We start from the raw sequence: 23239 nt of genomic DNA, 5'->3' as shown, positions 1-23239 counted from the left end.
GAGAGAGCGGGAGAGAGAGCGGGGAGATCCCTGGGGAGAGAGCGGGAGTGCCGGGGGAGAGAGCGGGAGGGGAGTGGGAGTGCGGGGGGAGAGAGCGGGAGTGCTGGGGGAGAGAGCGGGAGTGCTGTGGGAGAGAGCGGGAGGAGAGAGCGGGAGGAGAGAGCGGGAGTGCGGGGGGAGAGAGCGGGAGTGCGGGTGGAGAGGGCGGGAGTGCTTGGGGGAGAGAGCGGGAGAGAGAGTGGGGAGAGAGAGCGGGAGTGCGGGGGGAGAGAGCGGGAGGAGAGAGCGGGAGTGCGGGGGGAGAGCGCGGGAGAGAGAGTGGGGAGAGAGAGCGGGAGTGCGGGGGGAGAGAGCGGGAGGAGAGTGCGGGAGTGCGGGGGGAGAGGGCTGGAGTGCTTGGGGGAGAGGGCGTGAGTGCTTGGGGGAGAGAGCGGGAGGAGAGGGCGGGAGGAGAGAGCGGGAGGAGAGAACGGGAGTGCGGGGGGAGAGGGCGGGAGGAGAGAGCGGGAGTGCGGGGGGAGAGGGCGGGAGTGCCGGGGGAGAGGGCGGGAATGCGGGGGGAGAGGGCAGGAGGAGAGAGCGGGAGTGCGGGGTGCGGGGGGGAGGGCTGGAGGAGAGAGCGGGAGTGCTGGGGGAGAGAGCGGGAGTGCGGGGGGAGAGAGCGGGAGAGAGAGCGGGGAGATCCCTGGGGAGAGAGCGGGAGTGCCGGGGGGAGAGCGGGAGGGGAGTGGGAGTGCGGGGGGAGAGAGCGGGAGTGCTGGGGGAGAGAGCGGGAGTGCTGTGGGAGAGAGCGGGAGTGCTGGGGCAGAGAGCGGGAGTGCTGGGGCAGAGAGCGGGAGGAGAGAGCGGGAGGAGAGAGCGGGAGGAGAGAGCGGGAGGAGAGAGCGGGAGGAGAGAGCGGGAGTGCGGGGGGAGAGAGCGGGAGAGCGGGGGGAGTGAGAGGGAGTGCGGGTGGAGCGAGCGGGAGGAGAGAGCGGGAGTGCAAGGGGAGCGCGCGTGAGAGAGAGTGGGGAGAGAGCGCGGGAGTGCGGGGGGAGAGCGCGGGAGTGGAGCGCGGGAGTGCGGGGGAGATCGCGGGAGTGCGGGGGGAGATCGCGGGAGTGCGGGGGGAGAGAGCGGGAGGAGGGTGTGGGGGAGAGAGCGGGAGTGCTGGGGAGAGAGCGGGAGTGCGGGGGGAGAGAGCGGGAGTGCGGGGGGAGAGAGCGGGAGTGCGGGCGGAGCGAGCGGGAGTGCGGGGGGACCGAGCGGGAGTGCGGGGGGAGCGAGCGGGAGGAGAACGCGGGAGGAGAGCGCGGGAGTGCGGGGGGAGAGTGCGGGAGAGAGAGCGGGAGGAGGGTGTGGGGAGAGAGCGGGAGTGCGGGGGAGAGAGCGGGAGTGCGGGGGGAGAGAGCGGGAGTGCGGGGGAGAGAGCGGGAGTGTGGGCGGAGCGAGCGGGAGTGTGGGGACCGAGCGGGAGAGCGGGGGAATGAGAGGGAGTGCGGGGGGAGCGAGCGGGAGGAGAGAGCGGGAGTGCAAGGGGAGCGCGCGTGAGAGAGAGTGGGGAGAGAGAGCGGGAGTGCGGGTGGAGAGAGCGGGAGTGCGGGGGGAGAGCGCGGGAGTGCAGGGGGAGAGCGCGGCAGTGTGGGGGGAGAGCGCGGAGGAGAGCGCGGGAGGAGAGCGCGGGAGTGGAGCGCAGAGTGCGGGAGGAGAGCGCGGGAGGAGAGCGCGGGAGGAGAGCGCGCGAGGAGAGCGCGGGAGGAGAGCGCGGGAGTGGAGCGCGGGAGTGCGGGGGAGAGAGCGGGAGGAGAGAGCGGGAGTGCGGGGGAGAGAGCGGGAGGAGAGGGCGGGAGTGCGAGGGGTGAGAGCGGGAGGAGAGAGCGAGAGTGCGGGGGGAGAGCGCAGGAGTGCGGGGGAGAGAGCGGGAGGAGAGAGCAGGAGTGCGGGGGGGGGGAGGGCGGGAGGAGAGCGGGATTGCGGGGGGGGGAGGGCGGGAGAGCGGGGGGAGAGGGCGGGAGTGCGGCGGGAGAGGACGGGAGGAGAGTGGAGAGGGCGGGAGTGCGGGGGGAGGGGGCGGGAGTGCGGGGGGAGGGGGCGGGAGTGCGGGGGGAGAGGCGGGAGTGCGGGGGCAGAGGGCGGGAGGAGAGTGGAGAGGGCGGGAGTGCGGGGGGAGAGGGCGGGAGTGCGGGGGAGAGGGCGGGGGAGAGGGCGGGAGGAGAGAGCGGAGTGCGGGGGTAGAGAGCGGGAGGAGAGAGCGGGAGTGCGGGGGGAGAGGGCTGGGGTGCTTGGCGGAGAGGGCATGAGTGCTTGGGGAGAGAGCGGGAGGAGAGGGCGGGAGGAGAGAGCGGGAGGAGAGAGCGGGAGTGCGGGGGGAGAGGGCGGGAGAGAGCGGGAGTGCGGGGGGAGAGGGCGGAGTGCTGGGGGAGAGAGCGGGAGTGCGGGGGGAGAGAGCGGGAGAGAGAGCGGGGAGATCCCTGGGAGAGAGGCGGGAGTGCCGGGGGGAAGAGAGCGGGAGGGGAGTGGGGAGTGCGGGGGAGAGAGCGGGAGTGCTGGGGGAGAGAGCGGAGTGCTGGGGGAGAGAGCGGGAGTGCTGTGGGAGAGAGCGGGAGGAGAGAGCGGGAGGAGAGAGCGGGAGTGCGGGGGGAGAGAGCGGGAGTGCGGGTGGAGAGGGCGGGAGTGCTTGGGGGAGAGAGCGGGAGAGAGAGTGGGGAGAGAGAGCGGGAGTGCGGGGGGAGAGAGCGGGAGGAGAGAGCGGGAGTGCGGGGGGAGAGCGCGGGAGAGAGTGGGGAGAGAGAGCGGGAGTGCGGGGGGAGAGAGCGGGAGGAGAGTGCGGGAGTGCGGGGGGAGAGGGCTGGAGTGCTTGGGGGAGAGGGCGTGAGTGCTTGGGGGAGAGAGCGGAAGGAGAGGGCGGGAGGAGAGAGCGGGAGGAGAGAGCGGGAGTGCGGGGGGAGAGGGCGGGAGGAGAGAGCGGGAGTGCGGGGGGAGAGGGCGGGAGTGCCGGGGGAGAGGGCGGGAATGCGGGTGGAGAGGGCAGGAGGAGAGTGGAGAGGGCGGGAGTGCGGGGGGAGGGGGCGGGAGTGCGGGGGGAGAGGGCGGGAGTGCGGGGGGAGAGGGCGGGAGTGCGGGGGCAGAGGGCGGGAGGAGAGTGGAGAGGGCGGGAGTGCGGGGGGAGAGGGCGGGAGTGCGGGGGGAGAGGGCGGGGGAGAGGGCGGGAGGAGAGAGCGGGAGTGCGGGGGGAGAGAGCGGGAGGAGAGAGCGGGAGGAGAGGGCTGGGGTGCTTGGCGGAGAGGGCATGAGTGCTTGGGGGAGAGAGCGGGAGGAGAGGGCGGGAGGAGAGAGCGGGAGGAGAGAGCGGGAGTGCGGGGGGAGAGGGCGGGAGGAGAGAGCGGGAGTGCGGGGGGAGAGGGCGGGAGTGCTGGGGGAGAGAGCGGGAGTGCGGGGGGAGAGAGTGGGAGAGAGAGCGGGGAGATCCCTGGGGAGAGAGCGGGAGTGCCGGGGGAGAGAGCGGGAGGGGAGTGGGAGTGCGGGGGGAGAGAGCGGGAGTGCTGGGGGAGAGAGCGGGAGTGCTGTGGGAGAGAGCGGGAGGAGAGAGCGGGAGTGCGGGGGGAGAGAGCGGGAGTGCGGGTGGAGAGGGCGGGAGTGCTTGGGGGAGAGAGCGGGAGAGAGAGTGGGGAGAGAGAGCGGGAGTGCGGGGGGAGAGAGCGGGAGGAGAGAGCGGGAGTGCGGGGGGAGAGCGCGGGAGAGAGAGTGGGGAGAGAGAGCGGGAGTGCGGGGGGAGAGAGCGGGAGGAGAGTGCGGGAGTGCGGGGGGAGAGGGCTGGAGTGCTTGGGGGAGAGGGCGTGAGTGCTTGGGGGAGAGAGCGGGAGGAGAGGGCGGGAGGAGAGAGCGGGAGGAGAGAGCGGGAGGAGAGAGCGGGAGTGCGGGGGGAGAGAGCGGGAGTGCGGGTGGAGAGGGCGGGAGTGCTTGGGGGAGAGAGCGGGAGGAGAGGGCGGGAGGAGAGAGCGGGAGGGTGGGGAGGGCGGGAGGAGAGAGCGGGAGTGCGGGGGTGGGGGGCGGGAGGGGAGGGCGGGAGGAGAGGCCGGGAGTGCGGGGGTGGGGGGAGGGCGGGAATGCGGGGGGGAGAGGGCGGGAGGAGAGGGCGGGAGGAGAGGGTGGGAGTGCGGTGGGAGAGGGCGGGAGTGCGGGGGGAGAGGGCGGGAGTGCGGGGGGGGGAGAGCGGGAGTGCGGGGGGGGAGAGCGGGAGTGCGGGGGGAGAGAGCGGGAGTGCGGGAGTGCGGGCGGAGCGAGCGGGAGTGCGGGGGGACCGAGCGGGAGCGAGCGGGAGTGCGGGGGGAGCGAGAGGGAGTGCGGGGGGGAGCGAGCGAGAGGAGAACGCGGGAGTGTGCGGGAGAGAGAGCGGGAGGAGAGAGCGGGAGTGCAGGGGGAGAGCGCGGGAGAGAGAGTGGGGAGAGAGAGCGGGAGTGCGGGGGGAGAGAGCGGGAGGAGAGAGCTGGAGTGCTGGGGGAGAGAGTGGGAGTGCTGGGGGAGAGAGCGGGAGTGCGGGGGGAGAGCGCGGGAGTGCGGGGGGAGAGCGCGGCAGTGCGGGGGGAGAGCGCGGGAAGAGAGCGGGAGTAGCGAGCGGGGGGGGGGGAACGGTAGGTAATTGCGGGGGGAGAGCGCGGGAGTGCGGGGGGAGAGAGCGGGAGTGCGGGGGGAGAGAGCGGGAGTGCGGGGGGAGAGAGCGGGAGGAGAGAGCGGGAGGAGAGAGCGGGGGGAGAGAGCGGGAGGAGAGAGCGGGGGTGCGGGGTGAGAGAGCGGGGGTGCGGGGAGAGAGAGCGGCGGTGCGGGGGGGAGAGAGCGGGTGTGCGGGCGGAGAGAGCGGGAGTGCGGGGGGAGAGAGCGGGTGTGCGGGCGGAGAGAGCGGGAGTGCGGGGGGAGAGAGCGGGAGTGCGGGGGGAGAGAGCGGGAGTGCGGGGGGAGAGAGCGGGAGTGCGGGGGGAGAGAGCGGGAGTGCGGGGGGAGAGCGCGGGAGTGCGGGGGGAGAGCGCGGGAGTGCGCGGGAGTGCGGGGGGAGAGCGCGGGAGTGCGGGGGGAGAGCGAGGGAGGAGAGCGCAGGAGTAGAGCGCGGGAAGAGAGCGTGGTTAGCGAGCGGGGGGGGAGAGAGCGGGAGTGCAGGGGGGAGAGAGCGGGAGTGCGGGGGGAGAGAGCGGGAGTGCGGGGGGAGAGAGCGGGAGTGCGGTGGGAGAGAGCGGGAGTGCGGGGGGAGAGAGCGGGAGTGCGGGGGGAGAGAGCGGGAGTGCGGGGGGAGAGAGCGGGAGTGCGGGGGGAGAGAGCGGGAGTGCGGGGGGAGAGAGCGGGAGTGCGGGGGGAGAGAGCGGGGGTGCGGGGTGAGAGAGCGGGGGTGCGGGGTGAGAGAGCGGGGGTGCGGGGTGAGAGAGCGGGGGTGCGGGGAGAGAGAGCGGCGGTGCGGGGGGAGAGAGCGGGAGTGCGGCGGGAGAGAGCGGGAGGAGAGAGCGGGGGTGCGGGGTGAGAGAGCGGGGGTGCGGGGAGAGAGTGCGGCGGTGCGGGGGGAGAGTGCGGGTGATCGGGTGGAGAGAGCGGGAGTGCGGCGGGAGAGAGCGGGAGTGCGGGGGGAGAGGGCGGGAGTGCGGGGGGAGAGGGCGGGAGTGCTTGGGGGAGAGAGCGGGAGGAGAGGGCGGGAGGAGAGAGCGGGAGGAGAGAGTGGGAGTGCGGGGGGAGGAGAACGGGAGGAGAGAGCAGGAGTGCGGGGGGGTGGGGAGTGCGGGAGGAGAGAGCGGGAGTGCGGGGGTCGGGGGGGGAGGGGAGGGCGGGAGGAGAGGCCGGGAGTGCGGGGGGGGTGGGCGGGAATGCGGGGGGGAGAGGGCGGGAGGAGAGGGCGGGAGGAGAGGGCGGGAGGAGAGGGCGGGAGGAGAGGGCGGGAGTGCGGTGGGAGAGGGCTGGAGTGCGGGGGGAGAGGGCTGGAGTGCGGGGGGAGAGGGCTGGAGTACGAAGGGGGGAGGACGGGAGAGAGGGCGGGAGGAGAGAGCGGAAGGAGAGAGCGGGAGTGCGGGGGGAGAAAGCGGGAGGAGAGAGCGGGAGTGCGGGGGGAGAGGGCGGGAGTGCGGGGGTAGAGGGCGGGAGTGCGGGGGTAGAGGGCGGGAGTACGGGGGGGGGGGGGGAGAGGGCGGGAGAGAGGGCGGGAGGAGAGAGCGGGAGGAGAGAGCGGGAGTGCGGGGGGAGAAAGCGGGAGGAGAGAGCGGGAGTGCGGGGGGAGAGGGCGGGAGTGCGGGGGGAGAGGGCGGGAGTACGGGGGAGAGGGCGGGAGTGGGGGAGAGGGCGGGAGTACGGGGGGGGTGAGGGCGGGAGAGAGGGCGGGAGAGAGGGCGGGAGGAGAGAGCGGGAGTGCGGGGGGAGAAAGCAGGAGGAGAGAGCGGGAGTGCGGGGGGAGAGGGCGGGAGTGCGGGGGGGAGGGCGGGAATGCGGGGGGGACAGGGCGGGGGGAGAGGGCGGGAGTGCGGGGGGAGAGGGCGGGAGTGCGGGGGGGGGAGGGCGGGAATGCGGGGGGGGGGAGGGCGGGAGGAGAGAGCGGGAGGAGAGGGCGGGAGGAGAGGGCGGGAGTGCGGGGGGAGAGGGCGGGAGTGCGGGGGGAGAGGGCGGGGGAGTGCGGTGGGAGAGGGCGGGAGAGGACGGGAGAGAGGGTGGGAAGAGGGCGGGAGAGTGGGCGGGAGGAGAGAGCGGGAGTGCGGGGGGAGAAAGCGGGAGGAGAGAGCGGGAGTGCGGGGGGTGAGGGCGGGAGTAGAGGGCGGGAGTGCGGGGGGAGAGGGCGGGAGTACGGGGGGGGAGAGGGCGGGAGAGAGGGCGGGAGGAGAGAGCGGGAGGAGAGAGCGGGAGTGCCGGGGGAGAAAGCGGGAGGAGAGAGCGGGAGTGCGGGGGGAGAGGGCGGGAGTGCGGGGGGAGAGGGCGGGAGTGCGGGGGGAGAGGGCGGGAGTGCGGGGGGAGAGGGCGGGAGTGCGGGGGGAGAGGGCGGGAGTGCGGGGGGAGAGGGCGGGAGGAGAGGGCGGGAGTGCGGGGGGAGAGGGCGGGAGTGCGGGGGGAGAGGGCGGGAGGAGAGGGCGGGAGGAGAGAGCGGGAGTGCGGGGGGGGGGGGAGGGCGGGAGGAGAGAGCGGGAGTGCGGGGGGAGAGGTCAGGAGTGCAGGGGGAGAGGGCTGGAGGAGAGAGCGGGAGTGCGGGGGGTGGGAGGGCGGGAGTGCGGGGGGGGGGGAGGGCGAGAGTGCGGGGGGAGAGGGCGGGAGGAGAGGGCGGGAGTGCGGGGGGGGGAGGGCGGGAGTGCGGGGGGGGGGAGGGCGGGAGTGCGGGGGGAGTGGGCGGGGGAGAGGGCGGGAGGGCAGGAGTGCGGGGGAGGGCGGGAGGTCGGGAGAGGGGGCGGGAGTGCGGGGGAGCGAGAGAGTGTGCGGGAGAGAGCGAGAGAGAATGCGGGCGAGAGTGAGAGAGGATGCGGGCGAGAGCGAGAGAGCGAGAGAGAGTGGGGAAGAGAGAGCGAGAATGGGGAAAAGAGAGCGAGCGAGGGGCTGGGAGCGAGCGAGGGAGTGGGAGCGAGCGAGGGAGTGGGAGCGGGCGAGGGAGTGGGAGCGGGCGAGGGAGAGGACGAGGGAGCGGGAGAGGGCGAGGGAGTGGGAAAGAGAGAGCGAGGGAGTGGGTGAGAGCGAGGGAGTGGGAGAGAGCGCGGGAATGGGAGAGAGTGCGGGAGTGGGAGGGAGCGCGGGAGTGGGAGAGAGGGGGTGGGGAAGAGAGAGGGGAAGAGAGAGAGGGAAGAGAGAGAGAGCGCGGAAGTGAGAGAGAGCGGGGAAGAGAGAGAGAGCGGGGAAGAGAGAGAGAGCGGGGAAGAGAGAGAGAGCGGGGAAGAGAGAGAGAGAGAGAGAGAGAGAGAGAGCGGGGAAGAGAGAGAGAACGGGGAAGAGAGAGAGAGCGGGGAAGAGAGAGAGAGAGCGGGGAAGAGAGAGAGAGAGCGGGGAAGAGAGAGAGAGCGGGGAAGAGAGAGAGAGAGCGGGGAAGAGAGAGAGTGCGGGGAAGAGAGAGAGCTGGGAAGAGAGAGAGCGGGGAAGAGAGAGCGGGGAAGAGAGTGCGGGGAAGAGAGTGCGGGGAAGAGAGTGCGGGGAAGAGAGAGAGAGAGCGGGGAAGAGATAGGGAGGCAGGGAGAGAAAGAGAGTGGGGAAGAGAGAGAGTGGAGAGAGGCAGCGAGGGAGGCAGGGAGAGCGGTGGGCAGAGAGAGCGAGAGAGAGAGAGAGAGAGAGAGAGACGAGGAGGGAGTGACATAAGAGAGACTGTGAGGAGGCAGAGAGAGAGAGAGAGAGAGAGGGGACGGAGAGAAGGGACTGGAGGGGTGAGAGAGAGGGGGAACTCAGGGAGAGGAGGTCAGTAAATCAATGGTGGGGGAGTAAAGAGCACGGAGAGCACAGTGGGGATGGGGGAAGAATGTGATCCAGATCTAAAGGAGGGTATTGAGAGCGAGAATGTGAACCAGTTGGTAAGAAGCATCATGTTTCTCCAACCCCACCCCCTTTACACCTGCACCACATGCTCCCTCTCCTCCCCCTACACCAGTTTGATTTCTCAGAAAGCTCGGTGCGAGTGTGGCAAGTGACATCTTTGGACTGGACTAAATCCAGATGTCATGACACTGTCACTATTCACTTCTTACCCAATAAACCTGTTAAGAATCTGTGACCCACACACAATGCCCCATCTATGGCGGGGGGGGGGGGTAGGGGGGGTAGGGGGTGTAGGTAAGGTCAGGAACTTGTTGGGGGGAGGTCATGAATCCGTGACTGAGCAACTTGGGCAGGGGGAGACAGTCAGGAACCCAGGGAGGTGGAGTTCAGAAACTTGGGGCAGGTGGGAAGGTCAGGCACTTGGGCGGGGGGAAGAATATCAGAAACTTGGGCTGGTGGTGGTGGTGGGGAGGTCAGGCACTTGGGCAGTGGGGGCTGAGGGCAGGAACTTGTTTGGTGGGGGTGAGAGAATCTCTTAACCCATGAGAAAGAGCCCTGTCTGTTCCAAGTGAGCTCTGTTCTGTCTGGAGTCAGCAGTCAAGAGTGGCTCGAATTATACTTTGCAAAGTCACTGATTTTATAGGTAGGGCAGTTCTAATTACACATTCCAGAAAAACTGCTGGGTGTGTCTTATCGACAATCAGGTTTGTGCTCAGACCCAATCAGAGTTTTTGGTGTTGCAAACTAACACATCCTTTATTTAATTAACTGAATTTAAATTCCCCAGCTGCCGTGGTGGGATTTGACTCACTTCTCCGGATTATTAGTCCAGGCCTCCAGATTACTTGCCCAGTAACATAACCACTATACTACTGTACCCAGTATGACACCTCAAAAAACTGGCAGATTTTTTTTCTCAAAACACTAATAAAGTGTCAATTGTTCAGCATACCACTAACTCCACTTGTTTACAGCAAACATGTAATTTGCCTCAACAGTATTACTATATTACCTCACTCATGAAGCTCTACTTTCAAACTGAGAAAACTGCATTTCAAAAATACACAAGCTCGAGTGATGCATTCTGCACCACTTCATGAGTTTTTAAAACAATTGTTCTCCATTTGAAAATCAGCCTAAGATACCAAAAGTAAGAGAAAAGAAAGGATTTCTTAATGATATATAAATTATATATTTTATGCCAAAAATGACTCAGCATGAGAAAATGAAAGCTATATTGTATACTTTTATGGTTTACAATATGTCTAGAAAGAAAAAATTATTTGTATTTATATAGTTCAAGATATCCCAAAAGCGCTAGTTGTAATGTAATGTAGGGAATTTTTTTTTAGCCAATTTCAGCACAGCAGGGTCCCACAACAGCAATAAGATTAATTACCAGATAATCTTTTTTCAGGTGGTGATCGAGGGATAAACATTGGCCATGATACTGTGAGAAATCCCCCGTTCTTCAATAGTGCCATGGGATCTGGCACTTCCAACAGTGCACGGCTGAAGCAGACACCGCAAGTCGCTGGAGAAATACGAACGCCGTCTCCGCAAGATCCTACAAATCCCTTGGGAGGACAGAAGCACCAACGTTAGCGTCCTCGTCCAGGCCAACAACCCCAGCATTGCAGCACTGACCACATTTGATCAGCTCCACTGGGCAGGCCACCTAGTCCGCATGCCAGACATGAGACTCCCAAAGCAAGCGCTCAACTTGGAACTCCTTCACGGCAAACGAGCCAAAGGTGGGCAGCGGAAACAGTACAAGGACACCCTCAAAGTCTCCGTGATAAAGTGCAACATCCCCAGTGACACCTGGGAGTCCCTGGCCAAAGACCGCCCTAAGTGGAGGAAGTGCATCCGGGAGGGCACTAAGCACCTCGGGTCTCATCGTCGAGAGCATGCAGAAATCAAGCGCAGGCAGCAGAAAGAGCGTGCAGCAAACCAGTCCCACCCACCTCTTCCCTCAACGACTATTTGTCTCACCTGTGACAGAGACTGTAGTTCTCATATTGGACTGCTCAGCCACCTAAGAACTCACGTTAAGAGTGGAAGCAAGTCTTCCTCGATTCCGAGGGACTGCCTATGATGATGACTGAAGGAATGTTAGTCTAAATTATGCGCTCAAGTCTCTGGAGTGGGGTTTGAACTCATGACTTGCTGATTTAGAGATGAGAGTGCTACCAACTGAGCCAAGGCTAACACGTGCAGCACATAGACCTATTTTTGTCAAAGTTTCCAACATTGCAAGTCCCAGATGTGAAATTTTCAATCAAGCTTTGCCTGTAATCTTCATTGTTATTCCAACGCACTCCTGGCTGGTCTCCCACATTCTACCCTACGTAAACGTGAGGTCATCCAAAACTCGGCTACCCGTGTCCTAACTTGCACCCATTACCCCTGTGCTCGCTGACCTACATTGGCCCCCAGTTAAGCAACGCCTCGATTTGAAAATTCTCATCCTTGTTTTCAAATCCCTCTATGGCCTCGCCCCTCTCTATCTCTGTAATCTCCTTCAGCCTCACAACCTCCCCCACCCCCCCTCCCAAGATATCTGCACTCTTCTAATTCTGCCCTCTTGAGCATCCCCAATTATAATCGCTCAACAATGCCTTCTGTTGCCTAGACCCTAAGCTCTGGAATTCCTTGGATGAAGGGACCGAGTGTAATGTAGCCAAGTTTGATGATAATACAAAGATGGGTGGGAAAGCAAATTGTGAGGACACAAAAAATCTGCAAAGGGATATAGACAGGCCAAGTGAGTGGGCAAAAATTTGGCAGATGGGGTATAATGCGGGAAAATATGAGGTTATCCAGTCTGGCAGAAAAAATAGAAAAGCAAATTATAATTTAAATGAAGAAAAATTGCCAAGTGCTGCAGTACAGAGGGACCTGTGGGTCCTTGTGCATGAAACACAAAAAGTTAGTATGCAGGCTCAGCAAGTAATCAGGAAGACAAATGGAATATTGGCTTTTATTGCAAAGGAGATAAGAGTATAAAATCAGAGTTCTGCTACAACTGTACAGGGTATTGGTGAAGCCACACCTGGAGTACTGCGCAGTGGCGTAACTAGAGAATGTGGGCCCCAATGCAAACATAGATTGTAAAAAAATCACAGAACGACAGGGAAAAGTGCAGCTGGCCAGAGAAGACCCGACGCAGCTACCCCTCGAGTGAGAGGGTACGGGAGGCCGAAGAGGGAGTTCGGGGTCTGGGGGAGCCGGTGTGAGGGGAAGCCAAAACTGGTGTGAGGGAGGGTTTACGGAGTGGGGGGTTACCACGGGATCCGGGAGCAGAGGTGAGCCGGGTGTGGACGGCGGGACGAGGGCGCTCCAGGCTCGGGCTCTGTACGATTTCCAGAGCGAGATCTCGGTGCGGGAGGACGAGATGGTAACCGTGTACAGCGAGCATCGAGGGCTGGCTGGAGAGGGGCCAACAGCCGCAGCCAGAGGGGCCTCTTCCCGGCCTCGTACGTGCAGATCCTGCGGTGCCGCTGAGCCCCCCACCTCCCACTATGCCAACGTGCCGACCGGCGGCTACGGCAGCCCGTCACCTCAGCCTCAGCACCCCCCAGCGGTTTCCCCCTGCCAGCCTGCCCCGCCGCCAGCACCTTCTGCCCCCCCATCTCTCGCCCAAACGGGCAGCGGCGGCCTCGGGGCGGGGGGGGGGGGGGGCGGCTGGTCCTGGCAGGGCTACAGCACCAGGCGTCGGACAGCGGCGACAACGACGACTGGGACGATAACTCGACGGTAGCGGACGAGCCGCTATCCAGGGGCAGCGGGAGCGGGGGAGGCATCGACGGGTTCTCGGATTTCGACGGGACGGGCAGTTATTGAGTGAGCACGGGGGCCGGTGGCCAAAATGTCGGGGGGTTCGGTGTTCTCCTCCTCCTCGGCAGCCGCCTCCTCCTCCAAGAGCACGGCCAGTCAGCAGGAACCTCAACCACTTCTCCACCGTCGTCAAGTCGGGGGGCAAGGCGTTCATCCTGGGCAAGGCGGCCGGCTTCGTCAAGGACGGCAACAAGATCTCCGTGGCGGCCCCGAGTGGCAGGAGAACCTTTACCCGATCCCACCAAGCAGACCAAGTTCAAGGGCATCAAGAGCTACATCTCATACCGCCTGGTGCCCAGCCACACCCAGTGCCTGGTCAACCGGCGCTGCAAGCACTTTGAATGGCTGTACGGCCGGCTGGTGGCGAAGTTCCCCTGCATCTCGGTGCCTCAGAAGCAAGCCACCAGCCGCTTCGAGGAGGACTTCATTTCCAAGCAGAAGGGCTGACCATGGTGGATGAACCACATGACGAGCCACCCGGTGCTAGCCCGCCGTGACGTCTTCCAGCACTTCCTCACCTGCAACGATGAGAAGGCTTGGAAGCAGGGCAAGAGGAAAGCCGAGAAGGACGACATGGTGGGGGGCAACTTCTTCCTGACGCTCAGCACCGCACAGAACCCCCTTGACCTGCAGGTGGAGATATGGATCGACGGGTTCGAAACTTTCACCAAGAAGATGGACGAGAGCGTTTTCCAGCTTAGCCACACCACCAACGAGTTTGTGAGGAAGCAAGTAGTGGGCCCCACTTCAAGCATGGGCCCCAATGCCACTGCATTGGCTGCATTGATGTAGTTACACCACTGGTAGTGTGTACAGTTTTGGTCTCCATATTTAAGGAAGGATATACTTGCATTGGAGGCTGTTCAGAGAAGGTTCACTAGGTTGATTCTGGAGATGAGGGGTTGACTTATGAAGATATGTTGAGTAAGTTCGGCCTATACTCATTGGAGTTCAGAAGAATGAGAGGTGATCTTATCAAAACATATAAGATAATGAGGGGGCTCAACAAGGTGGATGCAGAGAGGATATTTCCACTCATAGGGGAAACTAAAACTAGGGGACATAGTCTCAGAATAAGGGGCCGCCTATTTAAAACTGAGATGAGGAGGAATTTCTTCTCTCTGAGGATTATAAATCTGTGGAATTCTCTATCCCAGAGGGCTGTGGAGGTGGGTCACTGAATATATTTAAGGCGGAGATGGACAGATTTTTGTGCGATAAGGGAATAAAGGGTTATGGGGAGCGGGCAGGGAAGTGGAGCTGAATCCATGATCAGATCAGCCATGATTTTATTAAATGGTGGAGCAGACTTGAGGGGCCAAATGACCTACTCCTGTTCCTATTTCTTATGTTCTTATAAAAAGTGTTTAAACTGCCCCCGCCCATCTTTAAAAAAATCTCAGGTTAACTTAAATAAATGTGATTATTCAGGACATTAATTTATATGACTTATTTTTTGTGTTTTTTTCTCATTTCATTCATGAAATCACTCATCCCTCTCACACGTTACGACTGCCATAGCTGGTATGATACAGTCTTCACTCACTAAGAATGTAAAAATCTCTTTACACAGCAATGACATATTGATATTGACACTAGCCTGTCAAAGTACAGCAGATGATGTTCAAGGCCTTTTTGTTCCTTCATATAAGGAATAGGCCTTTATATGCCTAAATATTTAAGTGTAATGGGATCTTTTATGTGGGTAAAACAATGCTTTCCTATAATGAAGCATGTCCAGTGGTACCAGCTTCGTTCTCCACAGCAAAAGCTGCCTGCACTAATAATCCAGAGAACATGAGTTCAAATCCCACCATGGCAGTTTGTGAATTTGAATTCAGTTTTAAAAATCTGAAAATAAAAAGTTGGTGTCAGTAATAGTAACCATGAAGCTGTCGGATTGTCATTAAAAAAACATTTGGTTCACTAATATCCTTCAGGGAAGGAAACCTGCTATCCTTACCCTATATCTGATGTGGTTGACCATTAACAGCCATCTGATATTGCCTAGCATGCCACTCGTTGGTGGGCAATAAATGCTGGTCTAGCCAACAGCATCCACATCTTGAGAATTAATCAGAAAACAAATTCAGGAACAGCCTGAATGGCAAGGACAACTTTCCATCCCGCTACCCGGCCCCGCATCGCCACCCTCCCTCCACAACGGCCTCCACCCCCTCCCAAGACCAAAACCTGCTAACGTCTCGCTCCCACTCTCATCTCAAACATCAATGAGAGGAGTTCATGGATGTCTTCATTCTCAAGGTTGAGACTATGAGTGCCACTTCCTCACCTTTCTCTCATCGCCAACCCTTGGCTTCCGACCAATCTCTAACCCGCTCCAACCATGAAGCCTCATGAGTTTTCAGTTTCTCTACACCTCCACCTACCTTTTCCAACGTCATGTCTTTCATCAGATCCGGATGATCCCCTCCCTACCCAACTCCTGACCACTAAACTTCCTTCCAGTCCTGTTAGCCGACATTGTCACAATTGCCTTTCCTCGGGCACTGTCCCTCTCCCTTTCAAAACTGCCATTACATAGAAAATAGGTGCAGGAGTAGGCCATTCGGTCCTTCGAGCCTGCACCACCATTCAATATGATGATGGCTGATCATTCCCTCAGTACCCCTTTCATGCTTTCTCTCCATACCCCTTGATCCCTTTAGCCATAATGGCCATATCTAACTCCCTCTTGAATATATCCAATGAACTGGCATCAACAACTCTCTGCGGTAGGGAATTCCACAGGTTAACAACTCTCTGAGTGAAGAAGTTTCTCCTCATCTCAGTCCTAAATGGCCTACCCCTTATCCTAAGACTGTGTCTCCTGATTCTGGACTTCCCCATCATTGGGAACATTCTTCCCACATCGAACCTGTCCAGTCCCGTCAGAATCTTGTAAGTTTCTGTGAGATCCCCTCTCATCCTTCTAAACTCAAGCGTTTAAAGGCCCAGTTGATCCAGTCTCTCCTCATATGTCAGTCCCACCATCCCAGGAATCAGTCTGGTGAACCTTCGCTGCACTCCCTCAATAGCAAGAACGTCCTTCCTCAGATTAGGAGACCAAAACTGAACACAATATTCCAGGTGAGGCCACACCAAGGCCCTGTACAACTGCAGCAAGACCTCCCTGCTCCTATACTCAAGTCCCCTAGCTATGAAGGCCAACATACCATTTGCCTTCTTCACCGCCTGCTGTACCTGCATGCCAACTTTCAATGACTGATGAACCATGACACCCAGGTCTCGTTGCACCTCCCCTTTTCCTAATCTGCCGCCATTCAGATAATATTCTGCCTTTGTGTTTTTGCCACCAAACTGAATAACCTCACATTTATCCACATTATACTGCATCTGCCATGCATTTGCCCACTCACCTAACCTGTCCAAGTCACCCTGCAGCCTCTTAGTGTCCTCCTCACAGCTCACACCGCCACCCAGCTTAGTGTCATCTGCAAACTTGGAGATATTACACTCAATTCCTTCATCTAAATCATGAATGTATATTGTAAAGAGCTGGGGTCCCAGCACTGAGCCCTGCGGCACCCCACTAGTCACTACCTGCCATTCTGAAAAGGACCCGTTTATCCCGACTTTCTACTTCCTGTCTGCCAACCAGTTCTCTATCCACGCCAGTACATTACCCCCAATACCATGTGCTTTGATTTTGCACACCAATCTCTTGTGTGGGACCTTGTCAAAAGCCTTTTGAAAGTCCAAATACACCACATCCACTGGTTCTCCCTTGTCCACTCTATTAGTTACATCCTCAAAAAGTTCTAGAAGATTTGTCAAGCATGATTTCCTTTTTATAAATCCCTGCTGACTTGGACCGATCCTGTCACTGCTTTCCAAATGCACTGCTATTTCATCTTTAATAATTGATTCCAACATTCTCCCCACTACTGATGTCAGGCTAACCGGTCTATAATTACCCGCTTGCTCTCTCCCTCCTTTTTTAAACAGTGGTGTTACATTAGCTTACCCGCCAATCCATAGGAACTGATCCAGAGTCGATCAGACTGTTGAAAAATGAGCACCAATGCATCCACTATTTCTATGGCCACTTCTTTAAGTACTCTGGGATGCAGAATATCAGGCCCCAGGGATTTATTGGCCTTCAATCCCATCAATTTCCCGAACACAATTTTCCGCTTTATAAGGATATCCTTCAGTTCCTCCTTCTCACTAAACCCTCGGTCCCCTAGTGTTTCCGGAAGGTTATTTTGTCTTCCTTCGTGAAGACAGAACCAAAGTATTTGTTCAACTGGTCTGCCATTTCTTTGTTCCCCATTATAAATTCACCTGAATCTGACTGCAAGGGACCTACATTTGTTTTCACTAATCTTTTTCTCTTCACATATCTATAGAAGCTTTTGCAGTCAGTTTTTATGTTCCCAGCAAGCTTCCTCTCATACTCTATTTTCCCCTCCTAATTAAACCTTTTGTCCTCCTCTGCTGTATTACAAAATTCTCCCAGTTCTCAGGTTTGCTGCCTTTTCTGGTCAATTTAAATGCCTCTTCCTTGGATTTAACATTATCCCTAATTTCCCTTGTTAGCCACGGTTGAGCCACCTTCCACGTTTTATTTTTACTCCAGATAGGGATGTACAATTGTTGAAGTTCATCCATGTGATCTTTAAATGTTTGCCATTGCCTATCCACCGTCAACTCTTTAAGTATCACTCGTCAGTCATTCTAGCCAATACCATCATACCATCTCATACGTCTCATACCATCGAAGTTACCTTTCCCCAAGTTCAGGACCCTAGTCTCTGAATTAAATAACTGTGTCACTCTCCATCTTAATAAAGAATTCTACCATATTATGGTCACTCTTCCCCAAGGGGCCTCACACAACAAGATTGTTAATTAGTCCTTTCTCATTACACATCACCCAGTCTAGGATGGCCAGCCCTCTAGTTTGTTCCTCAACATATTGGTTTAGAAAACCGTCCCTAATACACTCCAGGAAATCCTCCTCCACCACATTGCTACCAGTTTGGTTAGCCCAGTCAATATGTAGATTCAAGTCGCCCATGATAACTGTTGTACCTTTATTACACACGTCCCTAATTTCTTGTTTGATGCTGTCCCCATCCTCATTATTACTGTTTGGTGGTCTGTACACAACTCCCACTAGCATTTCCCAGCCTTTGGTATTTCGTAGCTCCACCCATACAGATTCCACATCATCCAAGCTAATGTCTGTCTTACTATTGCATTAATTTCCTCTTTAACCAGCAACGCCACCCCACCTCCTTTTCCTTTCTGTCTATCCTTCCTAAATGTTGAATATCCCTGGATGTTGAGTTCCCAGCCTTGGTCACCCTGGAGCCATGTCTCCGTGATACCAATTACATCATATCCGTTAACTGCTATCTGCACAGTTAATTCGTCCACCTTATTCCGAATAATCCTCGCTTTGAGGCACAGAGCCTTCAGGCTTGCCTTTTTAACACCTTTGCCCCTTTAGGATTTTGCTGTAATGTGGCACTTTTTGATTTTTGCCTTGGGTTTCTCTGCCCTCCACTTTTACTTTTCTTCTTTCTATCTTTTGCTTCTGCCCCCATTCTACTTCCCTCTGTCTCCCTGCATAGGTTCCCATCCCCCTGCCATATTAGTTTAACCCTTTCCCAACAGCACTAGCAAACACTCCCCCTAGAACATTGGTTCCGGTCCTGCCCAGGTGCAGACGTCCAGTTTGTACTGGTCCCACCTCCCCCAGAACCGGTTCCAATGTCCCAGGAATTTGAATCCCTACCTTCTGTACCACTCCTCAAGCCACATATTCATCTGAGCTATCCTGCGATTTCTACTCTGACTAGCACGTGGCACTGGTAGCAATCATGAGATTACTACTTTTGAGGTCCTACTTTTTCATTTAGCTCCTAGCTCCCTAAATTCATCTTGTCGGACCTCATCCCGTTTTTTATCTATATCGTTGGTACCTATATGCACCACGACAACTGGCTGCTTACCCTCCCTCTTCAAAATGTCCTGCATCCACTCCGAGACACCTTTGACCCTTGCACCAGGGAGGCAACATACCATCCTGGAGTCTCGGTTGCGGCCGCAGAAACGCCTATCTACAATAGAGTCCCCTATTACTATAGCTCTCCCACTCTTTTTCCTGCCCTCCTGTGGAGCAGAGCCACCCACAGTGCCATGAACTTGGCTGCTGTTCCCCCCCTGATGAGTCATCCCCCTCAACAGTACCCAAAGCGGTGTATCTGTTTTGCAGTGGGATGACCGCAGGGGACCCCTGCACTATCTTCCTTCCACTGCTCTTCCTGTTGCTCGCCCATCCCCTATCTAGCTGTGTAACCTTTACCTGCGGTAAGACCAACTCACTAAACGTGCTATTCACGACATCCTCAGCATCGCGCATGCTCCAGAGTGAATCCACCCGCAGCTCCAGTGTCGCAATGCGGTCTGTCAGGAGCTGCAACCGGATACACTTCCACGAATGTAGACGTCAGGGACACTGGAAGCGTAGTACAGGAGGAGCATAACATGTGTCCGAGCTCTCCTGCCATGACTTAACCCCTAGATTAACTTAATTTGGCAACAATAATGCTAAAGGTTACTTACTGATAAAGAAAAGAAAAAGAAAAAACTACTCACCAATCTCCAGTTAATCGCTTACCCCCTTGGCTGTGACGTCATCTTTCGATTTCTTTCTACTTCTCTGCAAAAAATGTGCCCTTGACCTACCCATTTTATCCAATTACCAACCCTGAATTAAGAAGGACCTTCACATTTGTGTATCTCTTCCTGTGACTTTACAACACTGCAGACTCTCTATATTTGCAGATAAACCAAACCATACATTGCCAAAAAAAACACATGAAAGCAGATATTATCATAGATTTGTGTTACAGCCATCACTTTTTAGAGATATTCAAACATGGCCTATTTAACCAACAGTATATTTATAAAAACCCATATCCTTTATTGACTGCTTTTTTCCAGGAAGACTGTAGTGATTGAATCATTATAACTTAAAATGATGGTTGAACTCCTTTGCATATGGCAAATTTACTACTGTCATGAACATTGAAAAATAAAAAATTATGACTAGCACTATTGTGCATTCTCAACAAATCTGACTGGACTTACCAATCTTGGGAATCAAATTATTTTGAAAGTAGACAATTTTCAGATCTCTGCACCATTTGTCAATGTATTCAATTCTCTCTATTTCTTGCTGATGCAATGAAATTTCTTCAAGTGAAAATATCTCACAGTTATTATGTTCTGCTCGTTGCCTTATCAAACTTTCAGTAACTGTAAGACAGCAAAATCGGTGCGGTAATAGGGCAGAATGGAACTGCAAAAAAAGGTTTTACTTCTAGTATTTTTTTTAAAAAACACTCATTGCTTACTCTAGAAAACAAAACTGCTGTACTTCAGTAAAAAAAAACGTAATCTAGATTACATGACATTCAGAACTGAGAACACTCAAGCAACATGTAACCATCATCTGAACATGATGAGATTTCAGACTTGATATCACTCAAGAATGTGAATTTTGTGAGGTCATTTTATTCAGTTCAGATGATTTTTTTTTGAACAATAAGTATCATGAGGTATTCTAGTGATGAGTATGTTGTATTCTGGACATTGATATTGAAAGTTTGGCAGTGACAAGGGATTACACAATAAATGGTAGGATACTGAGAAGTGCAGAGGGACCTTGGAGTGCATGTCCACAGATCCCTGAAGATAGGACAGGTAGAAAAGGGGGTTAAAAAGGCATATGGTACACTTCCCTTCATTAGCCAAGGCATAGAATATAAGAGCAGGGAGGTTATGCTTGAACTGTATAAAACACTCATCATCATAAGCAGTCTCTCGGAATCGAGGAACACTTGCTTCCACTCCTGAAGTGAGTTATTTGGTGGCTGAACAGTCCAACACGAGAGCCACAGACTCTGTCACAGGTGGAACAGATAGTCGTTGAGGGAAAGGGTGGGTGGGACTGGTTTGCCGCACGCTCTTTCCGCTGCCTGCATTTGATTTCTGCATGCTCTCGGCGTTGAGACGTGAGGTGCTCAGCGCCCTCTCGGGTGCACTTCCTCTATTTAGGGCAGTCTTGGGCCAGGGACTCCCAGGTGTCAGTGGGGATATCGCACTTTATCAGGGAGGCTTTGAGGGTGTCCTTGTAACGTTTCCGCTGCCCACCTTTGGCTCGTTTGCCGTGACGGAGCTCCGAGTAGAGCATTTGCTTTGGGAGTCTTGTGTCTGGCATGCGAACTATGTGGCCTGCCCAGCGGAGCTGATCGAGTGTGGTCAGTGCTTCAATGCTGGGGATGTTGGCCTGGACGAGGACGCTGATGTTGGTGCGCCTGTCCTCACAGGAGATTTGTAGGATCTTGTGGAGACATCGTTGGTGATATTTCTCCAGCGACTTGAGGTGTCTGCTGTACATGGTCATGTCTCTGAGCCATACAGGAGGGCGGGTATTACTACAGCCCTGGAGACCATGAGCTTGGTGGCAGTTTTGAGGGCCTGGTCTTCAAACACTCTTTTCTTACTAGTTTGGCCATAGCTAGAGTACAGTTCTGATTACATTATATGTAGAATGTGATCGCACCAGAGAGGGTACAGAGGATATGAGGATGTTGTCAGGACTGGAGAGTTTTAGCCATGAGAAAAGATTGGATAGGCTGGGCTTGTTTTCTTTGGAATAGAGGAGGCTTAGAGGAGATTGAATTCCAGTGTATAAAATATGAGGGACCTTGTTCCCTTAGGTGGTCAATAACCAGGGGCATAGATTTAAAGTAATTGGTAGAAGGACTAGAGGAGTTGAGGAGATTTTTTTTCACCCAGAGGGTGGTGGGGGTTTTGAACTCACTGCCTGAAAGGGTGGTAAAGACAAAAACCCAAGAAAATACTTGGAAATGCACTTGAAGTGCTGTAACCTACAAGGCTAAAACCAAGGGAAAGCAGATGAGGCTGGATAGCTCTTGTTCCACTGGCACAAACACGATAGGCCGAATGGCCTCCTTCTGTGCCGTAAATTTCTAAGATTCTGTGACTTTACAGTCCTCAGGTGAGAGTACGTGATTCGTTATAAAGCCGATTCTTTTTCCTTCTGCCTGTTCTGCCTCAACCCAGACAACAATCACCCGCCCGCTAACCCACCAAAGCTGTTCGGGGGTCTACGAGAGATCCGCGGGACGGCTCTCCCTCCTCCCTGGTTACGCCGGCCTTCTGCCCATTCCCGGCCCCAGGCGGAGCGACCACAGCAGCTCCGGACACCGAGTCTCACCCAACCGCTTTACCTCAGGAGCAAAGCTGCTGCAACCGGCCAGGCGAGTCCGAGGGGCCCGGCCCGACCCGCGGACATCCTGCTGGCCGACTGCGGCACATAACCCGAAGGCAGAGCAGTATCTGGGGCCGCGGGCAATTCGTTGTTAAATGGTGAGCAGTTGCCCCTTCGCTCTGTGTTGGACACCGGGTCCCGGTCAGGGGACAGGCCAGGCCACCATCCCGCTGTTTCAAGCTCAACTCACTTCGCACCATCGCGGCTTCTTGGTGGTCGGTCGGAATGGAGCTGGAAAGGCCGCTGTCACCATGGAAACTGCCCTCCAACAGCGGCACCCGCTGCACTTCCCAAACAGTCGCACTGTGAATCTTCCACAACTTAGTGGTGCAATGCTTTTCACGCATGATACATTAACCTTCACTATACTATTTCTTATTAAATGAACCTTCCTTAGGTTCTGTTTGTGCACTGCAAAATCGATCGATGTTATCTCCAAAAAGAAGTTTTAAAATATTTTTTCTGTACCTGCCAGTGGTAAGCAAGTATTTTAAAATGTGTAAAAGTTAATTATATTTATGTAAAATAAACATCATTGATTATGTCTAGGTTTAAAGTAAGTTGTCAGCCACGTGGGATTGCTCTATTTGCACAACTCTTTTTGGGAGAAAAAGTAAACATTAAACATTAAATCAAGTGCCTCCCAATCTGGGGGACACTCCAAACAGTTTTCAAGGCCCTTTTTTGTGTTTTTTTTTGGCGGGGGGGGGTTTGTATTTTTTGGGGGGTTTTTTGGGCAACAGCTCCACAACTCTTTTGCAGGGGGGGGGGTAACAAAATAAACATTCGATCAAGTGCTCCCCCCCCCCCCATCTGGGGGACACTCCAGACACTTTTAACTGCCCTCTTTTTTCATATTTTTTTTGTTTGTTTTTTTGGGGGGTCTATTTGCACAAATAGTTGCATACACGAAAAGCTGGCCTGTCAGGTTCTGATTATAAGCCAGCCAAACACTAAAACATGCTGCATGGGCTTTGTAACTGCGTTATATTCTTAGGACATCACTAACAAACATACTCTACAAGATGGCTCCAACTGTCATCATGTGACTTTGCCACGTAACCCTTTTATTATTTACATCAGTAGTTGCATTACCACAGTAGTCCACTAGGTGGAGCAGTAGACCAAGAGGTGGAGCTCGATTACACTTCTCCCTCCTTAATGAAGAAGTAATCATAACAAAATAACCATCATACATAATTTGCATGGTTATACACAACAAACGATATGGACTTATTTTGCCATATTTACAAATCAAACTTAACCACTGGTTTTCTGTCTCAAAGAGGATACCTTCGCTCTTGAACAACTTTACAAACTTGTTGGTGCATTCTAGGCTGAGGAGAGTTTTTCTCCAAGGGCAACCCTTGATCTACATTTTGACTCTCTACAACTTCAGACTGTTTGACTGCCTGACTCAGACTTAAATTCTGACATTCTCTTGGACTTGTTTCTAGTACATCTGATATCGGATTTGCTACTGGTTCTCTACTCGTAACAACACTATCTGACTCAGAAATAATCAAATCATTCCAACTTTCAACTCCTTACACATCTGTAGGTAAAATATGATCAATGTGAACAAACCTAACCTTTCCATGACCAAACATCTTCACTAAA

At 56.2% G+C, this 23239-nt stretch overlaps 1 protein-coding gene and 1 pseudogene across 3 annotated transcripts in view; one reads left to right on the top strand and one right to left on the bottom strand.

Moving 5' to 3' along the window:
* dnaaf11 (dynein axonemal assembly factor 11) overlaps positions 1-21981 on the bottom strand; it is a 129134-nt gene extending 107153 nt beyond the window's left edge. Inside the window, exons 1-2 of one of the 3 annotated variants that reach the window (XM_070892746.1) lie at positions 21810-21981; positions 19411-19578 (exon numbers count right to left, since the gene is read on the bottom strand). In XM_070892746.1, the coding sequence (XP_070748847.1) occupies positions 19411-19578; positions 21810-21966 (325 nt within the window). In that variant the 5' untranslated portion in view covers positions 21967-21981. Of the gene's footprint in view, positions 1-19410; positions 19622-21809 lie in introns of all 3 variants that reach the window. The other 2 variants (XM_070892753.1, XM_070892761.1) reach the window with 2 other exon arrangements.
* Positions 11843-13077, top strand: LOC139261408 (sorting nexin-18-like; annotated as a pseudogene).
* Positions 21982-23239: the final 1258 nt, after the last annotated feature.

Source organism: Pristiophorus japonicus, chromosome 1 (assembly GCF_044704955.1).
Source record: "Pristiophorus japonicus isolate sPriJap1 chromosome 1, sPriJap1.hap1, whole genome shotgun sequence".
Lineage (NCBI taxonomy): Eukaryota > Metazoa > Chordata > Chondrichthyes > Pristiophoridae > Pristiophorus > Pristiophorus japonicus.
Note: the sequence above shows the minus strand (reverse complement) of the source record. Positions and strands in the feature narration are given on the sequence as shown.